Below are 22,781 nucleotides of genomic sequence, written 5' to 3' on the forward strand. Positions count from 1 at the left end.
AAGGTCGGTGCATCCAGCCAGGGTGAACCTGGGCGCTTAGTGGGCCCGCACTAAACCCATTCTTTTACCTTCCTCACTGACCCTGCGCCATCAGTGTTAGCCTTTGTTGGCGGAACCTCAGCTACTCTGTTGAGCTTGTAGATTTCGAGATCTGAAAGGACCCCAGAGAGAGTACGTCCTCCACAGTTTATGTGCAGGGAGTCGACTTTCCCAGGGAGGGAGAAATTACCGCACGTTACAGTACTGGTTGGTGGCGGGCCGTGCTCCTGCCCCCACCCTGAACTGTAGTGCTGGGGACGGGCCTTGGAGCCGGCCAGCTCCCCGTGGCAATGGCGCCTGCTCCCTACCGTCTGCCAGAGCCCTGAGGCAGGCAGCATGTGCTGGGGCCCTCAGGGCTGGCTGGCACAGCCTGGCTCCCCCATGCTCCTCTCTTCTTGGTGGGACATAGCACCCGGAGAACCTTCAGTGGGGCTGTTAGCCTACAAGGATGATGGCCGTGACGTCCCCAGCTGACTTTCCCCGGAATGAGCCCACTCTGCCTGGGGGCACCCTGAGGCTGACTTGTCCACCCTCCCAGCTGGCTTTGATTCTCACCTTTATTAAGTAACAGTGGTGGAGGTAAAGTCACTCACTGCTCAGTGGGTATAAAAACATTCAGGAAACGATTCGTACCTTAGGGAGGTTAGCATCTCCAGGGAGAGCCCATGCGTGGCATGCAAGGACTGCTCAGGGGTGTCTGCAAGGTGTGAGACAAGACCTCATGTGCGGGGTGCAGAGCGTGACTTCAGGCTGTGCGGCTCCTGGGCGTCAGGCTGGGGGCCTGACATGTGTCCCTTTGCACTCCTCAGTCCCCACCACCATTACAAGTCATAGCCAGGGAAACCGAGGCTGGGAGGACACCACTGGCTCCTTAAGTCATTCAGTTGACTTTTATCGAGGGCCTACTGTGTGTCCCAGCTGGTCATCTAGTAACACATGCAGGTACAGCGTGACCATGATGGCCAGAGCCCTTCCTTCAGAGGACAGGAGGTGCCCAGGGGCTCCTTCTTGAGGTGGTGGCATTGGAGCAGAGCCCAGCAAGGAGGGAAGGAGCTACCCCCCAAGGGCTCTGGAAGGGACTGTGACAAGGTGGGCCAGAGGTGAGCCCGCCATATGCCATGGTGAGAATGCGGGCTTTTGCTCTGAGCTGGACCAGAGCGGCTGACTGAGGCCAGCATTCCTTTATAGAAACTCAGGCCTGTTGGGACAATGGCCTGTGTTCCTCCCGTCACCCTGGGCGCAGCCTGAATGGAGACTTGGGTGTTGCCGGAGGTGGGGTTTTCACGAGGAAGTGACGGAATGAGTGAGAGAGATCAAGGGAATACAGGGTGTGTCAAGGGAACAATTACAATGAATCAGAGGATCTAAACCCGGGAGGACATGGGGGGGGGCTGGCAAAGAGGTAGCCGAGTCAGCGGGTTGGTGGGACGAGGAGGGAGCAGTGCCGGGCTGTTGGGGCAGAAGTTCCAGAAGGATGGAGATGGGAGGTGGTGAGAGCATGAAGCTCTGCCCTTGAGCTTCGGCTTTGTGCAAGGTCCTGAGTCGGCCCCCTCTCGACATGGGCAGTTTGGACTGGGTGTCACGAGGGCGTCCTCTATGCTCAGGAGGGACCGTGATTGTGGGCCCAGATGGCCGGGAGGCTTCCGTCCGAGAGAAGGGCCACCCAGATGGGGCCAGGCATGGAGGTGGGGGCTGAGGCAGCCGGAACGATGGGCCGAGTCCAGCACACGCTGCCTGAGGGAGCCTGACACTGGGGGAAAGCCAGGGGAGCCCAGGGCAGGCCGTGTCCGGGAGACAGCTGCTCCCCGGCCTCTCCCGGCTTGTTTTGCAAGCCTGGGTCTGGAGCACTCGTGGGCCCGACCCGAAGAGTATGTTCCTGGGGAGGCTGCCTTGGGGCCCTGGGTGTTCAGTAGCCCCCTGTCAAAGGGGCCGCGTGCTGGGCTCTGGGAACTAGTAGCAGCAGTAGCCGCGGGTGCTGTTTACACGCTTACACAGCAGGCCTGCTCGGAGAGCCTTACTCCCATTTTGTCCATGCAATAGCACGGCGTGCAGTGAGCTGCCAAGATCTCCCTTTACCCCGTGGAGACATGGAGGTAGGGACTGGGTGTCTTGTCCGAGCCACGTGGCTACCAAGTGCTGGAGCTGAGACTGGAGCCCTCCCCTCCTGACCTGTCAGCTGAAGCCTTGGGTTCCGATCTTGGCCCTGCCCTTCCAGGCTGCGATGGGACAGGTCATCCGGGGGCGGGGGTTGTTCTCAGCGTTCCCTTCTGCGCAGCGGGAGCAGTGATTCCCCCCACACGGAGACAGAGGAGATGATGTTGGCACGGTGCCCGGCCCTGAGCTGGCGCCCCGCGGTGCTGGCTCAGCTCAGTCTGTTCTCCCCAGGCATCGGGAGCTGGCTGCCTGGCTGCCGGCCAGTTCGGGCCGACCCGCGGGGCCTCCCCGGCCTCCAGTTCAGCTTCAGGCCTCCACACCACCCCAGGAAGCCTCAGGAAGCACGTATGTCCTGCCCTGGGCCTTGTCTGGGGGCCTCAGAACAGGACTGCGTCTGTTCCCCGGTGTGGGCCTGACTCGGTTCTCAGCTCTGCTCCCTCTGCTCGTATCCCTACCCTGGAAGCCCGGCAGCCCGCCTGCTGGTTGTCCCTTCGGGGCCTGGCCTGGCCTGGCCTGGCCTGCCTTTCGGCCCTGTGGCCGGAAGAAGCCCCCCCCTGTCCTCGGTGGACCGCCCAGGACCACATGATATTCAAGGCACAGATGGCACCAAAGGGCCTGGTTGAGGTCCTGGCACTGCCACTTGGGAGCTTTGTATCCTCTGTAAAATGAGGGTGGCCCTGGGCCCCACTCCCCAGGGACTGCGAGGGACATGCAGCATGCGGCCTGGGGGCCAGCACTTCCTGAGCCTGGGTGAACACCAGCCGTGGGCCCCATCACTGTCTCCACCCGCACCGTGAACAGCCATGTGTCTGTCCGCCTGTGGAAGGGCTCAGTCACTTAACTCTCCGCGCCTCTGTCTCCTCATCTGTAAAACGGGAACACGTTGTGAGGAGGGAGTAAGGGCACATGAACGCACCGTGCATGCCAGCCATTGTACGTGTTTTTAGTTTTGCCGTGGGCATCTCTGCTTCCCCTTCTTGGCCTCGGGCCTGCGATCGTCGACGAATGCCTCCGCCGCCCGGCCCCGGATGGGCTCTTTTGTGACAGGTAGTGCGCCTGCCCTCCTCGCCCAGCCTGTGCCCACGCGGCGAGGCCCATCCTGGAGGATGTGCGAGGGTCCCGGTGACCTCTGAGTGGTGGAGGAGGTCGTCCTGGTGGAGGGAGAAGCCGTATAGGGTGTGAGCAGTGCCTGGAGCCCCTCGCAGAGTGGGCACCTGTTTCTGTCCTGTTCCTGGAGCTGTGTGCCCAGTTCTCATGCCTCCACACTGGATCGGGGAGGTGGGGGTGGGGGGCACCTACTCATGTTGCATTTCTTTCGATGCAGTTCTTGGGGCAGTTAGCAAAATCCTTGCCCTAGATGGGAAACCTGCTTGGTGGGTGGCGCCCAAGGATTTGTTTGCCGACATTTGCCTTCGTGTCTGTGTTGGGAAACGTGGGCCGTGGGCAGGCCCTGGCAGTTTCTGTTCGGGAACCCCAGGCCCTGCTTTGTTAGAGGCACAGGTGTAGGTGGGCAGTGGCCCTGCTGGGGGCACCCGGTCTCCACCCCTTGGCTTTGATGCTCAGAGCACATGGCACAGAGGACCGCCCTGCAGGTATTTTGGGGGTGAGAAGGCAAGAGACTCTGTCCCAGGGGTAGCCGCTCTGGATCAGGGGTCTCCCCGGGCATGCCCGCAACGGCCTCCTCCCCCCGCCCCCGAGACCTCTCAGTTGACACAGGAGGAAGCTGAGGCTGGGCCATGTGGAGTGGATGGCTGTTTATGATTTAGGATGGGAGGAGTGGGCCTTCGGTATTGCCATGTCCCTCCATGCCACGTCCCGCCACAGGCATCTTGGCACATTTGGGGCGGTGATTAAACGAGACCCTGAAACTGTACCCGAGAGGGACAGGGTATGGGGCGTTTGCCTGTCTACTGGAGCGCCAAGCGTCTCACACCCTGGGGACAGCCGAATTCAAGGGCTAGCCTGCCCACACCCAGCTTTGAGTCTAGGCTTGATGGCTTCCATCTGTCCCGTTACTTAACTGAGCCTCGGTTTTCTCTACGTCTTGAGAGCGCCCACCTTGAGTCCAGGAGCCCCACAGTCCACCTGTGCCCCGCTCTCCCTGCTGCCCGTCTCCACCCCAGCCTGGCTCAACGTCCTGTGCTGTCTCTTTCCTGCCTACAGGCTATGAGGGCGTCAGCGAGTTCTTCACAGACCTCCTGAACCACGTGGCCACCGTCCTGCAGGGCCAGAGTGCAGCCGCAGCAGCCGCGGGGGACGTGGCCCCACTGAGGCACAGCAGGCTCCTGGCAGAGCAGGCGGGCAGCCTGGCGGGCGAGCGGACGTGCAGCGCCAGCCCGGGCTGCTGCAGCAGCATGATGGGCCAGGACCCACCCTGGGCGTCGGAGGCCGATGCGGGCGGCGTGGGCACGGGCAGCACCGCCAAGCTGCCCCACCAGAGACTCGGTTGCACCGCGGCGGTATCTCCCAGCTTCCAGCAGCACTGCGTGGCCTCACTGGCCACTAAGGCCTCCTCCCAGTAGCCACGGAGCCCAGGACCCGGAGGGCGGCACGGGCCGCAGAGTGCACCTGCTGGGCAAGCAGCTCCCAGCAGTGACGCTCCTACTAAGAATTCCCAGTGATCTGATTCTTTTTTTTGTTTTTTAATTTTTAACCTGATTTTCTGATGTCATGATCTAAACGAGGGGTGGTGGGGGGGGGAGATGGAAGAGAACCCCAAGTGGCCCAGCCTCGGGGAAGATGCCTGATACCTGCTGTGCAGATGTCTTCACTGGGTTTACACTTGCTGTGTCTTCAACACTAGGTCTGAATGTGAGGTGGGGTGTGCGTGTGCACGTGTGGCTGCTGTGCGTGTGCACATCCACGTCTGTTCGTCTCGATGGCTGCTGTGGACCAGGCCTTGGGGACCCTGGAGGGGGGCCGTCCCGGGTCAGGCTTTTGGCCACTGAACAGAGTGAGTGAGAGGTTCCTCATCTCGCTTTCCTCCAAGCCCCTCGCACCCAGGCCTGGCCCCCTCACTGTTCCCCTCCTGCTGGCGGCCTCCACAGCTTTGTGAGGAATGGGGCCTAAAGCCCCAAGCAGGTGTACAGGTGTCCCTCTGAAGAGCCAGAGGAAGCCAGAGGCACACCTACTGTTTCCTTGTGGGGGCTTCGTGCAGGGGGTCTGGGCTGTGGTCCGCCTGTTGCCCACTCACAGAAAGGAAGAAGGAAGCTTCCTGGGGGCGGCTAAGGTCCTGAGTTGGCCTCTACTCTCCACATCCAGCTCCCTGGAGTTCGCCAGGCCCTTCAACTTGTGTCCCATGCAGCCCTGCAAGGGGGCCTCCCACCCTGGCCAAGCGCCGCTCCCCAGGACCCCGGAGGAGGCTGCCTGGTCGGGAGCCCTCGGGCTGATCTTGCCTGTGCCAAGGATTTGTGCCGTGACTGTGGACAGATCATCCCAGGAGTTGCTGGGCCTCCGTGTCCTTGTCTCTGATGAGCCGTTGAGACCAGAGACCTCTGAAGGGCAGGCTTGGTGCCCTACACCCTGCGGTGCAGTCTGCCTCTCTGAGAAGTCAGCCCGATGAGCCTCCCCTCGGCCTTGAGGTGATTTGGGGCCTCTTCCCCCGGCCAGGTGGGTGGGGGGGGGGGGTGCTGCCTGTACGCTTCACATCTTTTCGCACCGCCCAGCAGGCCCGCCCCACCCTTCCTGCACTCACTGCAAGCCCCAAGCACAGAGCCAGCCAAGTGTGAGGGGAGCTGCAGCCCCAGAGGTGAGGAAGCAGTTACCCCTCCTCCGTGAGAGTCCCCCCAGCCCCTGATGGCAGCTTACACCACCGGCTGACCACTCCGCTCCCGCGGTGCAGGCGGGCAGACCGCCCCGCCCCTGTGCAAAGAAGGGGGCCGGTGAGGGGCTTTGCCAGTCCTGGGACAACGTGAACCTGGGCAAAATGCATAGGACCCCCTGAGCATGATCTTGTGTCCTGAGACATCCATTCACGTTGAGAAAGTGGGAAAGGCGTCCAGGCTGTTGTGCACGGTCCGATGAGGATGGCCCGAGAGAGGCTGCTGAACTGGGCATTCAGAGGTACCTTCGGGCCTGGCTCAGCAGGGGCGTGGGGGTCACCCACCTTTGGGAAAGGAAGGACTGGGTGGGGGCTGCCCTCAAGCTGCACTGGGCCTAGGGCGAGGACAGGTGCTGTTGGGACTGCCCGGCTGCCCTGGAAAGGAGGGCCCACCGACTAACTGCGTTTACACAACTTGAGTGTTGAACCCCGATTATAATGTCTGTACAGCGCCTTTCCTAGTCCATCCCTGAGCCCCGGGGAAGCAGGAAAGCGTGGCTGGCCTCTTGCACTGCTTTGTCTCCAAAATAAACTACTGAAATCGAACTGCATTTCACATGTGTTTACAAATGCTGTTGAAAGTTCATGCCATTCTCCTGGTCTCTTAATAAAACAGCTTTACCTTCTTAAATGAAATTCCAATCCCGATCTGTCTCAGGAACAGGTGGGGGGGGGGGTGCAGTGTGACCCCCGATGCCAGGCTGGGGCCTCTGGCCATATCGTGTTCCTGGGTAACTTACGTCATCCCCCAGGGTCACACGTGCTCAGGTCCAGAGCCCAGATATCAAGTAACTGTTCCCCACTGGCCTCGATGCGGGTGGCAGGCAAGGTGACCGCTTTTTCTGGAAGCAGAAGCTGAGGGGTGGAGTCTCACTTCGTAAGGACCTGGAAGCATCAGGTGGTGGGAGAGGGAAAGGCCCTGCCTGGCAGCAGGCATCTTCCTTGCATCGCCCCTGTTCAGCGAACACTGGCCACCCCTGATGTAGGGGTTTCAGGAGCACAGACAAGGAGAGGGGCCATCACCCCCTCATCAGTGGTGATGAGGCACCAACCAGCGACCTCCACTCCTAGGGTCACTTGGGTGCACACTGACTTTTTTGGGTGCCAGGACACACTCTCCGTAGAGTTGATTTCCCCTCAGGCCTTGTGGTTTCCACATCAGGGAAAGACAGATCCACTAAAATGCGGCGTCTTCCTTGGCCCTTTAGCAGTATCTCCCCCCAAAGGCTTGGTGGTACTCCCTCTGGGTCAGAGGCTCTGGAACCTTGCAGGGCTCCTGGGAAGGGTCTGCTGTGGTGTGTGCATGTGTAACCCCTGGAGTTGGCCCTGCCAGGATCATGGGGGCAGTTAGGACTCTGATTCCCAAGCCTCTGTTTGCCAGTTGGTGGGCACGTTGGGGTCTGTGGCCCTCAGCACCTGTCTTGGTGGTGTTCAGTGGCCGGGGCTCCCGGAGGCACTCCTGATTTCAAGGGCTCCAGGAGCAAGTACCAGGGCCATATTTTGGCTAGGGCCATGGGTAAGTACAGAGGGTCAGTTGCAAGGTCTCTGCCCTGGACAGCCTGTAACAGAGACCTTGGGCCAGGTTCTGCTTGCGGATGCTTTGTCCAACGATGTGATTCCACAGACATTAGGCCCCACTTGAGTGCAGGCCCTTGATGTCTGTCGTCTTCAAGAGGGCCCAGCAGAGTCTCCTGGTGTAGCATCCTTGCCATTGGCATTCATGGAAGCGTCTAGGTTTGCAGCCCACAGTGGCTCGGGCTGGGCCTGAAGACACCCGGCACGGCCTGGACGCCTCGAACAGCCAGGGAGTTGTATGGTGTATCCTTCAAGTGGGCCTTCATTAATGATGGAGAGAACAACTTGGAAAAAAGAGTTTCTCTCTAACCCAGAGGACTGTCGGGTGGGCCTCGCCCGGTGGAAGGGCCATGGCAAGAAACTAGCTTTCCAGCCAGCTGCGATAAGCAGCTGTTGTCACATGGCCACTCCAAGACCAAGGGAGACTACACGTTCTTGTCCTAGTCTGGGAGATCGGTCCTCTGCTCGGGCACTCACACTGGCCACTGGCCACACAGCCGGTGAATGGCTTGACTGCTGTCCCTGGCGTCTGCATCTTCCTCTCTGTGCCCTAGAAAATTATTCGCCCGGCAGGCGCCCCGACAGCCCCTCGCCCTCCACAGGCCCTTGCCCCGGGCTAGCGATCTTGAGCTGGGTGCTGGCTGTCCTGAAGGCGCATAGCCAGCCCCTCCACCGAGGCTTACCGCGAGGCAGAGAAGTTTCCAGGCTTCTCCCTCTTCTATCTGCCTGGCCCCGCCCTGATGCCCCACACATCTGTCTGCCCTGCCCACGCCTGAGCCTGAGCCTGAGCCTGAAGTGATGTGGCTGAGGCTTCAGGCCAACCACCCTCCCATTGTTTCTGCCTTTCACGAGGAAGGGCCTGTGCTTTGCCCATTCTCTCTGCACAGCGTTGCCAATGTGATCTTGGAGTGACACTGCCCACCCCCGACACTGTTCAGAGGAGAGCTGTTCCTTGGTCCCACCTGGGCGCTCTCCCTTCTGGTTCTGACCACCCGGGGGCCTTTTCCACGAATGGTTGCATTTTCCCTTCCCGATTTACCCTGACCCGACGGCTTAGAGGGGCTGTTCCTTTCCCGTAGCCTGCCTGACGTCTTCCTCCAGGGCTGCATGTGGGAGCACACCTCTTCGACACCTGTTGCCTCACAAAAAGCTGTTCCCATAGTGATTTCACCGAGACGTTGGTGGTTCTAGTTCTAGTGACACCTGTGCTTTGCGACAAATGCTCAGGCCTCCGTCCTGTTCACAGGCAACAGGCAACACTTCCCAGAATCCCAGGCTGCCTTGTACTCGATCTGTGCACGTCTGTCCGTACGGTGTTTCTACGAATACACATACCGTATATAAAATCACCGCTTTTGTAAAAGCCAGGAGACTTTGTCCCTGGGCTCTTTGGATTTGTCTTTACAGTTGTTCTGCGTCGTTATGAGAACACAGGTGGCCATCTTTGGGATGGGTTTTTTTTTTTCAGGGACAAGGTGATCCCGTGTTCCCTTTGTTAACTTGTCTCGGGAGTGGATGTTTTGATAGCTGACCGCCTAGTGGGATACAGTTTGCTGTTGTGTTTGTTCTTTCTGTAATGGTTGGGGGGTAGAGTGCACCCTTGAAAACGTGTGAAGAAATAAACAATGACTCAGCTCTTTGGAAGTTGTCCCTCTGTGTATCAGGGGCTGGTTAGCAGCAACAGTGGGCAGCTCCCTCCCCAGCCTCATGGGAAAAGCCTAGCCTTGGCAAGACTGTTCATGTGACTTGTATCATCATCATGGTTTTCTGGTCCAGGCTGCCTGGGCCCTTTGAACCCTCATCACAATCAGATGAGGAAGTAGTATCATCCCCATTTTGCAGATGAAGAAACTGATGTTGAGAGGTGCAAAGTCACTTGCCTGTAGCCCCATGGCTAAAAAGTAGCTCCAGGGAGCAACTTGAGCTCCCCTTGTCCCTTTGCCCAAATCTAGTCCCTCCCATCCAGCTCTGAGTCAAGAGGGGGAGAAGTTCAAAGAAACCGGAAAGAGCCCAGAGCAGTTTTATTTCTCCTTAGATAAATTTTGTACAGAATATATTACAGTCAGGAGTTCTCAGCTTTCACCAAAAGGTCAGAAGTTATTGCAATTGTGCCCAATGGCTCTGACGATGGAAAGGAAACTTCTAGAAAGCTGCCTGTGTCCAGAGAGAAGATAACCGTTTAAAGTCATGGGGGGTGTGCCCTGCAGAGGGGCGCACTGGGGCTGGAATCGAGAGCAGAAGGGAAGGAGCGAGGGGGCAACAGGGCGGCCTGGGCTTGGGCGGGCTGGAGTGGCCCCTCTACCAGAAGCAGTGCCCAGGCCGTCTGGCCAGGACCTGCAAAGGGGACAGGAGAGCCAGGACTGCTGGGTGCCTCGGGGCCCTGGCTGGGGGGGCCGGCTGGCGTGTCAGCCCTGGCGCAGTGCCTGCAGCTGGTGGGCCACCTTCTCCAGCTCTGCCTCGATGGCCAACAGGCTTTCCAGCTCCTGGTCCTAGGAGAGAACATCAAGGGTCATTCACATGGAGGGTGCAGTCTGCCAGACTGGTTGTGCCACTGGCTAGCTGTGTGGCCTCAGGTGGCTTTGCCTCTCCCAGCTTTAGGGCTTTCATCCAGATCATGGGGACAGAGATGCCACCCTGCTGGGCCGCTCTGAGGATTACTGTGCACAAGAAATGGACATAGGGGCCTTGACCCCACACCACCCCGGTAGCCTCATCCAGACCTGCCTTCCCCTGAATGGCTCTGGCCAGGCACGTGGAAAATGAAGCCTTCGGTGCTCTTCAGTGTTCCTTAGCTCCTCACCCCAAGGCCTAGACTGTGACAATGGCCCTGACCGTGAGTCCAGGCTTCCCTGCTTGAGGAGCCATGGGCCTTTGGCACAGGCTTGAGGACATGAGGGTTTCCCTGCTTCTACCTGCCTAGGGTTGGGCCTGGATCCTCGGTCCCAATCATAGGGGGACCCAGCTCTGACTGCCAGGGTGGTTCAGGGCAGCAGGGGACCCTTCTGTGACCTCTGCTCTGTGCCCCACCCTCAGGAAGCTTTCAGGGTCCCCCGAACTGGGGCTGATGCCCACAAGTCCAGATGCCCTTGGACTTGGAGCAGGAGTCGGGGAATGCCACGCCCTCACCCTCGGTCTTGACATGGGAAGGGTAGTCTTGCTGGGGTCCCTGCCAGATGCCAGGCTGTGGAGGGCACCCATTGGGGCCACTTGGAACAGACAGACAGTGGTTGTCATGGAAATAGGGACCTTAAAGCCTTCTGTCTTGGAGTGAAATTCTGTGATGCCGGAACATTTCTAAGAAGACCCTGGAGCTGGGTGGAAGAGGCCTCTGCCCTGTCCTGTCCACAGGACTCTGTGGTCCCCATTTCTGTGCTCTGCAGTCCAGGGCTTTCTCTGCCCGTGGAGAAGGGAGCTGGCAGGCATCTCAGGGTAACTTGCTTGCTTTTTCCAGCTTCTGTGGGTTGGGGAGGGGCAAGCAAAGGTGCCCAGGCTTGTCCTGGTCCAAAGCTAGGGATGGAGGGCAGTCTCCTGGGTACATAGAGAGATGACCTCTCCTAGCTCCTGCTGCCAAGGAATCTTCTCCCTCGAAGGCTGCCAAGACTGGTCCCAGCCCAGAGAAAGGTTGGGACCCAAGGAAGGGGCCACATCCTTTTCTGGGTGGGCAGAGAGAACTGGGGTCATGGGTAGATTCCAGTCCCCAGCAGGGCCCTGACTTCGACCTGGACACTGAGGCCTGAACCACGGACCCCTAAGGCCTCCTCTAGCTCTAAGATGGTACTGCCAGCCTGGCAGGGACCCCAACTCCCACTCCTCACCTCTGGGGCTACATCCCAGCATCCCATTGAGCTAACCAGGTATCCCTGAACATGGCCAGGTTTTGAAAGCTCATGTGTGTTCTGACCATAATAATGAGGTGAGCAGAAAGGACTCCTTACCGCCATTTGAGAAATGGGGGAACCAGTGAGGCTCAGAGAAGGGGAGTAACCTGCCCAAGGTCACACAGCTAGGAAGAGGCAGAACCCAGGTCTCCTGGCACATCCATGCCTCCCTCACCCACTCACCACCAGGCCCCGTGGTCCCACCGGCCTTGCCCTTGCCCCACCGGAGGGAGGCAGGGTCTGAACCTCGGAGGAGGGTGTGCCTGGGCTGCCTGGGGGCCAGGAGAGGACATTGCTGGACCAACCACAGGGATTTCCCAGGAAATCGCAGGGCACCTTCCGTGCCCTCCCAGCTCTTGGGGCCATGGTGCCCTCCTCGGGCCAGTCCCTGCCAGGTCCTTTCCTTTCCAAGTTCCCTCCGTCCAAAGCTCCAGCTTCACCCCTCACTCCTGCTTCACACCCAAACCTGCAGGGGCCCCCTATCACCTCCGGGACAGAGACCCACGAAGTGCCTTCAGGCATTGGCTGAACCACCTCTCCTACCTCCACGACCCGATCCAGACAGCCCTCTCTTGCCTGCCTGTCCGCCAACTTTACCGGGTGCCCTCTGTGAGCCAGGGTTCACTCGCCTCCCTGCCTGACCCGTCCTCACCCCTGCCCCAGCTCTGCCCCTCTCCCGAGAGCCCCCCGTCCAAGTGCCTCTCCAGCCTCAGACCCGAGGGGACGGTGCGTGTCCCCTCAGGGGGGCAGGGCCCACACTCTGGAGGCCTGGCCTGGGGCTGGCACCCGCCCCCATACCAACCTCCGGTCTGCGGTTGGCACTGCCCTCCTCCTCCTTCTTCTCCTCCGGGTAGCTGCGCACCTGGAGGGGCAGGCCCGCCTCGACGCTGTCCTCCCGGGAGGACGGCCTCCAGCCTCGTCGCAGCTGCAGCCCAGGGCCCCTGAAGTCGTAGGCCCGGGCCCGGAAGGAGAGCTTCATGGAGCTGTCGGGGTCCTCCTCCTCGCCCTCCCCCTCCAGCCGCTTCTCGGCCGTCAGCTCCTTGGCCAGCTGGTCCATCCTGCTCCATCGCTTGGCATCTTCCCACTCGTTGGACAGCTGCTCCTCCTCCTGCTCCTGCTCCTGCTCCAGCTCCCTGCTCTTCCCGCCCCGGAAGAGGCCTTGAGGGGCCTCTGCCATCTCCTCCTCCTCCTGCCGAGAGTGCTCCCGCGCCCCCTTCCCCTCGGGGGGCTGAGCCTCCTCAGCCCCGGTCTTCCTGGCTCCATCCACAGCCAGAGCCTTGGGCCATCCTGGAGCTGGTGGTGGACAAGAGCAGGAGAATGAAGGAGGGCCCGCCGCTTTCCCTGGTCCCTGCCACTCCCCAGGGCCTCTCTGTGGCCATCGCTGGGGCCACAGACCATGCTCAGGGTCCAGCCCAGCCTCTCCACAATAACTGCACTTGGAGGAAGAAGCCATCTTGACACCGTGCTTTGCAAGACCCTCTCAAAGCTCGGAGGGGTGGGCTGGCCAGAGCTTGCCTCTTCTGTGAGCCTTCTCCTCTGAGGAGCCCCCGATCCGGGAGCCACCCAGCTGGGGAGGGAGGAAGGACCCTTACAAGGCCTCATGGGGGGCCAGGGGCCTCTCCTAAACCCTGGGTGAAGCTGACACTGTCCCTAGACCAGCCTGCTTTCGCCTATCAGGCTGTCCCTCTGTTCCCGAAGCCCACCCACCCTGCAAAGCCCCTCTGGCCTCCTTGGTTGGAGGGGAGGGGCTGTGTGGACTAGTGGGAGATGCAGGGTTTTGGAGTCAGCCAAACCTGGGTGGTTGGAATCAGCTTTTACTACAAATTAGCTGTGTGACCTTGGGCAAATTACTTAACCTCTCTGAGTCTCAGTTTTCCATCTGGAAAATGGACCTACTTTTCAGGGTTGCTGTGAAGGTGCAATGAAATTATGAATGAGGTCCTCCCTCCCACCCTCTGCCTGACACATTTGTTGAGGGGTCTCAGACGTCATACATACTCTCGTCCCTCTGGGTCTCCTTGTAGCCAAGGCTTGGGTGGGGGTTAAATGCTGCGGTGGGGCCTTCTTCGGGGACAGCCTTCTCTCCAGCCTCTGTGTCCTCCTCCTCTTCCTCCTCCTCTTCTCGCTTTGCCTGCTCCTCTTGCTCTACACCCAGGCCCTTCTCTCTGTCCACCGGACCCTGGGAGAGGCTCCCTCTGTCCCCCTGGGCCTGTGGGCCTGAGTGTTTCTGGCTGGGAAGGCTGGCTGGGGGGTGGGTGTTGGAGGCTTCCTGCTCCCCTGGGGCCTGGTTGTCTTCCTCGACCTTGGACCCTTGTTCAGGCTCCGGGGAGGCCTGGGGCCTGGCTCCATCTGTGTCTCCATCATTCTTCTCTGTCTCTTCAGAGTCCCCTCTTTTCTCCGAAGCATCCTTGGAGGATGCCTCTTCTGTCACTTCTGCAGAAACAACAAAGTCAGGCCCTGAGGGCCAGGCCACACACGGAGTCTCCCCGAGAGCCCAATTGCAGAACTTAGTCATTGTATCTTTTTTTTTTTTTCCTGAACAGCAAGCGAAAGTTTATTAGAGTATAAAAGTAGAAATTAAGAATAGTAGGAAAGCTCTCTCTACAGAGAGGGGACATTCGAAAGTGAATGCCCTAGTCATTGTATCTTTTGGCTTCTAGAAAGTCCAGCCCAAGACTTATGACACAATTAGCATTACTTGCTCTGTGTCTGGGTCCGACCTGAGTACAACTGGCATATCTTTCTTCCTTTATAATTCTACTTTCTTTAAAAAAAATTTTTAATGTTTGTTTTTGAGAGCGAGAGACAGACAGACAGAGTGCAAGCGGGAAAGGGGCAGAGAGAGTGGGAGTCACAGAATCTGAAGCGGGCTCCAGGCTCCGAGCTGTCAGCACAGAGCCTGATATGGGGCTTGAACCCACGGACCATGAGATCATAACCTGAGCCAAAGTCCCACACTCGACCGACTGAGCCACCCAGGCGCCTCTGTAATTCTACCTCTTAAAGCAGGAAGTGATTAAAAAAAAAAAAAAAAAAAGACCTTGAAAGGTCTTAACCTCTGTATGAGAGGCATCATCACTACACGTTCCTTCTCCTCTCCGTGCGAGGCTTCTCTGTCTTGATGTCCTGTGAAAGTGCTCAACTATCTGTAGGGTTTCATTAAAAGGCATTTTAGGGCAGCCTGGGTGGCTCAGTCTTTTCAGTGCCTGATTCTGGATTTTGGCTCAGGTCATGATCTCATGGTTCACGAGTTCAAGCCCCGCGTCGGGCTCTTGCACTGACAGTGCAGAGCCTGCTTGGGATTCTCTATCCCTGTCTCTCTCTCTGCCCCTCCTCTGCTCTCTCTCTCAGTCTCTCTCTCAAAATAAATAAGCTTTAAAAAAAAAAAAAAAAAAGCATTTTCGGCTGGCTGCCTTGAAGATAGGCTTTTACCCCGTAAAAATCCCTCCCTGCACCAGAGTGATTACTATTGAACAAAGCCTCGCCAAGTACGTGCCGCCATTTGACTCCAGGACTCCAGGTGAAAGTGCTCCCGTCCCGTTTACAGAAAGTCTGCCCGATCCTCAGAGAGGGTGACCTGTCCATGCTCACAGTCCGTGGGCAGCAGGGTCTTGAATCCAAGTCTCCAGATGCTAAGTACAGGGTGCTCTTTGCCCTGACACATAACTGCCTCCCCCATTAAAGCCTCCAGGTGCCCCAGATGGAAGTCCATGGAGATCCTTGGTCCCAGAAACTGGCCTGCCCACCCACCTATGTGCAAAGAGCGGGCCTTGCAGGGATACTTTGTAGCTGTTTCCGGGCAGGAGGATGAGTACTAGGGCATCACCTTGACTTCAGCCATGATCTCTTTGGACCTTAGAAGCTCTTGTGGCTTCAAGAAAGATGATCCAGGTTCATTCAGTGTTTGAGACCTCCTCTCCTGGGACCCTCCTATGACAGGACTATGCCGAGGCACCACCAAATCCCAGGAGGACAGGTGTCAGGGCCAGGGGTTCTTCTGCAAGGGCTTCTGGGAAGATCCAGAGTTGAGGCTGCCCTCCCACCAGACCAGAGACTTCCTGCTCTAGCATGAGCCCCTGTGGTGGGCAGGCTTTGCAGTGACATAGACCCGGATTCGCATCTCGTTATGCTGCTTACCTTGGGCAAGGTACTTAACCCCTCTGGGCCTCAGTTTCCCCATTTGTAAAGGGAAGACTGAAATGATAGCTCCTTTACAAGGCCTAAAGGAGGGGCTCCTGACTCCAGGGAGCCCTTGATCTTATAACTACTGTTATGATCTCCTCCATCCCCAGCCTCCAGCTAGACTGGCCAGCACTGACCTTTCAGCTCTGCCTGGTCATTCTGCTTCTCAAGAGCCTCTGAGAGTCCATCCTCAAGACCGCTGTGTTTCTTCTGATGTGCCCTCTCCTTGGCACCTGGTATGAGAAAAGGAGGGGGGGGAAAAAAAGGAGAAAAAAGTCCCATTTTGCCAAGCCCAGCCCTGGGATATTTGTCTGTGAGAACGAAGGCTTCCGTTTCCTTATCTGTAAACTGGACATGTCATGTTCCAAGTCTGCTTAATGAGAGACTGAGGGGGCAAGACCCAGGCGGGGGTGCCCCCCGCCGCCCCTTCTCAGCTGGGGCTCATCGGGCAGGCACAGCACCTGTCCACACTCAAGTTTCCCACCTGAGATAAGAACAAGCCCTTCTTGCTGCCTCTTAGAGCAATAAAGACTCAGATGGAACACAGGGTCCCAGGGGTGGGAGCAGAGAGGTAGCTAGGGGACTCTGCAACAGGAGACAGCAGTGACTGCTTGCCCCCTAATGGGGGATCTTGAATCAGGTGAGCCCTGTTCCCCCAGGTCCCGGGGAGAAGGCCAAGCACGTGCTTGAATCCCAGTTCTGCTGCCGTGATCCACACACCCCTCTCCCTGCATGGACCCCGGGCTGCTGCTATTTTCCCCATGCTGGGAATCTCTGGAGTGGCCAGAGGCACCGACACAGCGGTTGTGGGCCAGGGAAGGATGCCCAGATTTGACCCCGGGAAGGCCTTGGTTCACACCTCCTGGCGATTCTTTGCTCTGTGACCTTGGGTAACTTGGTCTATCCAAGACTTGGTTGCTCATCTACAAAACAGGGCTGCTGCTTGGTACACAGTTGTTCTGAGTGCAGAAGAGGGAGTGGATGGATGGATGGTTGGATGGATGGAAGGACAGGTGGACATATAGCTATGTCCCATGCTCTTTCAGTAGAAAACAGCAATATATATGTGTATTGGAAACTGTTCATAATGGATACACGCACATATGTGTGTATACAGGTGTTTCAGGACACATTCCCCCATAACAGTCTGTGTTGACACTATATTTAATTATTTAAATGTAGTATCTTAGTCATTCAATATTTAATTTTTAAATTATCATATTGCAATAAAACATTTAACGTTCAGCTAAAAAAAAAAGACAAACCCACCAGGGTCAATGATGATGAAATTAATAAGACAGGCAGTAACTGCCACGGCTCCGTTTGGCACCCGCTCTGTCCCGGGCACTCACTTCAGACTCCCAGCAACTATGCGAGACAGGTGCTTGCCTTCCATTCTCTCACACATGGCCTGGTCCTCTCCAAAGGCCTCAGAGTGGGGGTCTCCCCAGAGCTGGAGAAGTCTTCATGCCTCCGATCCCACCCCCAACCTGAGACAGAAGCCCAGCCCTCAAGACAGACCCTCACTTCCTTTGGAAGCAGATGCAAGGTTCTCGACTGAGGTCCCATTCCCAGAGAGAGGCACAATGCCAGCAGCCCTGCCCCCAGATAAATAGCCACTTCCCACAGGATGTCAGCTTGGGGCAGATGCAAGGCCAGAACGCATTTTGTCTAACTTTCCAGGTTCCTATGAACGCAGGAAGGAACCTGGGGCTGGGCATCTGTGGGATGACATCAGTCTAACCCTCCATCCCAGCATCCTGTCCCGGCTCTGCTTGAATATCCTCGATGGCAAGGGGCTCACTCCCTCACAAAGTCACTCCATTCTCAAGAGTATCAGTGGATTTTCTTAATCTCTAAAGCATGCTGAAAGTCTGGTCTGTGTTTTGGGGGTGAGCAAGACCTTGCTTCCCCCATCAACCCCTTGAGCAGAAGCTCACAAGAGGAAAGGGGCCTGTCCTCTCTTCTGGAGACCAATTTTCTTTTAACAGAGGAGAGGGATTCTCTCTGTAACCTAGTCTTAAAAGTGCCCCCACTGAAATGACTGAACTGCAGAGATGGGGTATTTGGAGAGCTGCGTCTAGCCTTGGCATGTCCTTAACTTACTGTGTGACCTTGGACAAGTCACTCAACCTCTTGGGCCTTACTCTCCTTAACTGTATCAATGACAAATTGGACCAGGGCATGAAGGACCCCATCTTCCTACTCTATAACTGGAAGAATCAGAGAGAAATAGGGCATTGCTCAAACTCACACCCTGGTTTTCTCTCAATTGCTGGAATTTACCCAGTAAATTCATATGCAGTGACTGGAAAATACCTTGGAGAGCAAGATCTTGGAGCTCTTTCAGCAAATTCTGATGTCGCAGGATTGAGAGGATCCGTTCATCTGCAATGAAGAGAGTCGTTATGGGTGGTTTCCAGAGAACAGCCGAGAAAGAGATGACTATCGATATTTTCAGCTGAACACAAGGAATTTATTTTGGACACTCAAAACCTGGGCAGCAGCCTTAAGATTGGGTCTTGAGAAGACACTTTTGAAATGGCCTCCTCTCCAAGGTGCCAATTCTTCCTACTACATCAGCAAGGTCAGCCACTGGCCCAGCACCCAGACCTCAGCCAAGCGGTGGCAGGCCCCCAGGTGAGGTAGGTGTCTCTACCCACATCATGTCTTCCAATATTCATCTCCATGCCTGCTCCACCTGGGCTATCCTTTCTCTGAAAGTCCAACCCAATGCTGGACCCATCCAACAGCTGATCAGAACTTGACTGCTTGGTTGGAAAGACTTTGTCCTTCTCAGGCCAACCCCCACACTTCTTTATTCATCACATACCTATAGATTGTCTAGCAGGTGTTAGAGGCTGCTCTTGGCTCTGGGGGTCGGGTACACAAAATCTCTGTTCACAGGGTGGACGGCCCTGCTTTCATTCTGCCCAGAATTCTAGTTAATTGGGTTCCTATCTGTTCCATCTGCCAGTCTGTAAGTTCCAGAAGCACAGGGGCTGTGACCCCCCTCATCTCTCCAGACCACTCAGACCCTAGCACAGGCCTGCCCAGGGCAGGCACTTGATCAGTGACTATTGAATTAAGTCACTGAATTCTGCTCAAAGCCACACACCCGGATCCTCACCCCCAGCCTTGCCCGTACCTCCTCGGAGGGTCTCGAAACACTCCTGGCTGACAGGCATGGGGCTGGGCTTGGATAGTGTGTCAGAGATGACCTCAACGATGCACTTCATCACCTGGAAAGAGAGTGGGTGGGGGGAGGGCTGGGGCTGGTTTGTGTATGGGGTTCAGCCCCAGAGGCTCCACAGCAAATTTCTAATGAGAATATAAGGACATTTGCTTTTGTCTTCAGGAGTCAATGGATGCCCGTCTCAGGGGCACAGCTTTGTGTCCTTAGCCAGACAATAACCACAATAAAAGAAAACCCTTATATGGTGTTTGCCATGTGCCCGGTGATCTAATCACATAGCCAGCAGGTGCCCCTGTAAGGTACCAAGCGTGTCTCCAAAGAAGGGGAAACTGCTCCTGGGCATGGAGGTATGGCTTGCAGAAGTCCTTGAACCTTGCAGATGCCTCAAAGGGCAACTATCTCCAGGAAGTATTTCTGGACTGCCCAGAGGAGAACAAAGACCTCCCCTGGCTTTACTCTGTCTGGAAACAGGATGTGGATCACTGTCTCCTAACATTCGTGGTGTTGTCACCTGCAAGGAGTGACAGCCTCACAGTCTGGCTCTACATTGGGCCAGGGGATGAATCCTGTGGCCGGATGTGGGCACACATCAGCTACATCGATGCGCCTGCCTGTTCCAGGCCCACGGCAGCCATATCTCCGAAGGTTTTGTCTCAGGCCCAGAAAGGTGCTGTGGATAATCAGGCACCTGGTAAGTGGATATTGGAAGGTAGTGCCAACTGGAGTGCAGTATCCTAGCTGTGTGATCTTGGACATGTGACTTGACCTCTCTGAGCCTCAATTTTCCCACTTGTAAAATGAGAGTGAGAAGACTTTCCCGCTCCCCTCCCAGGGTGATCAGACACAGATGGAAAAACACTCTATAAAGCATGAAGTGCCCCACACACCAAGAGAGGGATTCACAACTTTCAACCTGCTTCAGCTGCCTAGAGCAGGGCAGAAAGCCAGAAGGTGCCAGACATGCATCAGGCAATGCTGGTGGGGAGTGAGGGGGTGGCAGGCTGTGTCTATGGGCTGCCAAAGCAAGCCATCCAAAAATTCAGGATGGCAAACTGGCAAAGAGGCTCTACAGTAGTCACAGCATCATAGGATGGAATATTTAGGTCTTAACCAGCTGTTATGGTGCTCCTGCCCCAGGCTGCTAGGTGGAGTATGGTGACCACAGTGTCTCCCATAGAGATCTGGTAGGAAGAGCCCTGAAGTGTGTACCCTGCATCCCCCTGCAACCCCAGACCTCACACTGGGAATGGCAGATAGTCACTAGTCCATGAGGACAGGTTCTGGGACAGAGGAACTGGGCATGGGCCCCAAGAATAATAAAGAGCCTCAAAAGGGAAGCCCTAGGAATAATGGTGCCCATTTACTGAGGACCTGCCATTTGCCAGGCACCTGACATCTGTGATTCCCTACTCTCACGACTTCCCTCAAGGGAAATACTGCAGATGGGAAAAGTGGAAGCTCAGAGAAGTTCAGGAACTCTACCAAGACCACACAGCTGTAAGGGTGCAAGTAAATTAAATCACTGAATTGTGCCAAGTGAAATACAGGAAATATAATTGAGCAAATAGAGGCTGAAATTGCTTTGCTGTTTTGGGTTTAACCATAGCCTCTCTGGAATGGAAGAAAACAGCTCCTGAAAAGGTGAGGAGTAGAAATTTCCCTGAGTCTCAAGTGGGGGTATCTGTGAGCATCAGAAACTGGAAAAATAGCCCCAGCCTAGACATGAATGGATTCCAAATATATACCCAATAGAGTGTCTCGCTGGCTACAGAACTCCCCATTGGTATCTCCTAAGGCCCTTTCCGGGGGGACATGCACCATAGGCCCTAAATGGCCAGCACCCTGGGTACAGAAGCCATGATCAAGAGTCTTCTCATTCTGGCCCTTTGGGAGAGCCAGGGCTTGAGTGCCTGGGGGGTGGGGGTGGGAGGGCAGCTAGCAGAACCTTGGGAGGGGGGGAAGACCAAAGCGGGAGGCCAGAGCCAGAGAAATGAAGACCATCCTTTCAGGTCTGTGGACAACCACAGCCACAGAGAAGTCCCCCCACCTAACCCAGCAGCTCATGGTAGGCCTGCCAGATGTGGGGTGTTCAAGGCAGTAGGCCTGGCACCTTGGCCCAGCAGCTAAGACACAGGCCCCATCGGCAGCATACCCAGCTCAGATGAAGCTGGGGAAGTCCCCACAGCAGGATGGCAGGGAAATCTAGCAGTCTTTGATATCTTCTTTTGCAAGCTGTCCCCAGGCTCAGCAGCCGCAGTGCTGGCTCTTGGCTTTATGCCAAACTCACTCCTGCAGCTGCCTAAAAACTGGCTGTGAGGCGTCCACTGGGCTTCCTACCCGCCATCCCGGGGGCATCCCCATTCCCCTTCTTACCTCGGTGTCCCCTTTATTCATAGGGCTGTTCACAGGGAGGGCAATGACTGGGGAAAAAAATAGAGAACTGGGGTCACTCCTCTGCTCCAAGGGGAGAGCCCAGTCCTTCCTGACCCAGTTTACAGGGGGCCCATTCATCCCAGTGCTCCCCTCAAAACTGCCCCCACCCAGTGGTTCTGTTTCCTTTCCCTGGCTGCTGCTCCCATGGGTATGGCCCCCAGAGGCTACACTGAGCTCCTTAACCCTGCCTTTTGGGAAAGTTCCTGCTCTGGGCGGGGGGAGGGGGGGTGGGGGGGCGGGGGAGAGGACTGGAAGCTAATGCTAGGAAAACAAGGGCAGCGGCTGAGTGGGATTGGGGTGGAGAAGGAAGCGAAGAGAGGAAGACAGACCCCAGAGGTGTGGGAAAAGAGACGGAGGAGGAGGATTGTGAGAGATGATGCGGAGGGGTAGAAGCCAAGGGCAGAGAGATAGAACAGGAGGGGGGAAGAGAAAGAGAGACCAGAGCGGGAGCCAGCAACGGTTCTCCCATCTCCCCCAGTGACCTTGGCCAGCCACGGCACGGAGCCAGAACTGGCCCAGATGCAGTCGAGACGTCGAGCCCAGACAAGGGGTAGGGGGCGCCGGGGTGAGGGGGAAGGGTGGGTCCTGCCCCGCGGGGTCAGGAGTCCGGCCCACCAAAGAGTCCGTCCGGTCTACGGGTTTGGGGCCGAGACCGCTGCGGGGTTAGCAGGGAGGCGGTGGCGCTGTCCGCGGTGCTGAAAACTCGCCGGGCCGGAGGGGAGGCACGAGGGGCGCGCGGCGCTGCGCGGAGCCTCGACCTCGGGGGCGCCCAGGACCCTCTCCCACGAGACCCCGCGCTCGCTCACCTTGCCCGGCGCAGAACAGAAGCGCCAGGACAGCGGCGGAGCGCATGGCGAACCCGAGGCGCAGAGCAGTTGGCGGTCTGGGCCCCGGCACCGCAGGCACCCTGGCGAGGGCTGGCTGGACGGGCGGCCTGGGAGCGGGTTGTGGCGGCGCTGGCGCGGATTGGGGGCGGGGGGCTCGGCTTCCCTCTCGGCGTCCGTCTGTCGGCCCACCCACCAGCCTCTCTGCACTGGGCTCTGGTACTGCAAGAATTTATATACCCCCGACCCCGGAAATGACGTCATCGGGACCGCCTCTGCCCCCTTTCCCCACCCCTCCGGGGGGTCCGGCAGCAGCTTGCTCCGCCCTCAGCTTCACGCCTCTGGCTTCTGCTGTCCGCCGCTGGGCTCTCTTGGGTCGAGCTGTGAGACACTTCTCTGGCTTCCAGGAGGATGGCAAGGGACCTCAGCTGATCCTCCACCCCTCGACGGTTCCACCGACTTGCTGTGGGTCCGTGGGCAAGTCACTCCCAGTCTCTGGGCCGCGTGTTCCTTCAGTGTGTGCTGAGGTCCCTGCCAGCACTAGCGCGCCACTTCATGCTCCTGAGATTCCCACGGCGGGGGCGCGCTTCCCCTGATGCCAGAGTCTGGAGGCTTGCTCCACACTCAGGGCTCCCTCAACTATCTAGCAAGTCCTACAGAGGCCTCCCGACCCCCTTTTT

At 57.4% G+C, this 22,781-nt stretch overlaps 2 protein-coding genes across 7 annotated transcripts in view; one reads left to right on the top strand and one right to left on the bottom strand.

Moving 5' to 3' along the window:
* ITPK1 (inositol-tetrakisphosphate 1-kinase) overlaps positions 1 to 6,564 on the top strand; it is a 180,310-nt gene extending 173,746 nt beyond the window's left edge. For all 6 annotated transcript variants that reach the window (XM_086708958.1, XM_086708956.1, XM_086708957.1 and 3 more), the window contains one exon: positions 4,357 to 6,564. In XM_086708958.1, the coding sequence (XP_086565084.1) occupies positions 4,357 to 4,715 (359 nt within the window). In that variant the 3' untranslated portion in view covers positions 4,716 to 6,564. The remainder of the gene's footprint in view (positions 1 to 4,356) is intronic.
* Positions 6,565 to 9,592: 3,028 nt separating this feature from the next.
* Positions 9,593 to 22,320, bottom strand: CHGA (chromogranin A). The gene is made up of 8 exons (XM_086708959.1): positions 22,084 to 22,320; positions 21,218 to 21,264; positions 18,797 to 18,890; positions 17,968 to 18,036; positions 15,786 to 15,881; positions 13,465 to 13,899; positions 12,269 to 12,759; positions 9,593 to 10,077 (listed from the first exon to the last, which is right to left on the bottom strand). The coding sequence occupies exons 1-8, from the start codon at positions 22,127 to 22,129 to the stop codon at positions 9,994 to 9,996; spliced, it is 1,362 nt and encodes a 453-aa protein (XP_086565085.1). The 5' UTR covers positions 22,130 to 22,320; the 3' UTR covers positions 9,593 to 9,993.
* Between the last annotated feature and the right edge of the window lie 461 nt (positions 22,321 to 22,781).

The sequence above is a fragment of the Puma concolor genome, chromosome B3, assembly GCF_028749965.1.
Source record: "Puma concolor isolate L17-30 chromosome B3, mPumCon1.1.hap2, whole genome shotgun sequence".
Classification (NCBI taxonomy): Eukaryota; Metazoa; Chordata; class Mammalia; order Carnivora; family Felidae; genus Puma; species Puma concolor.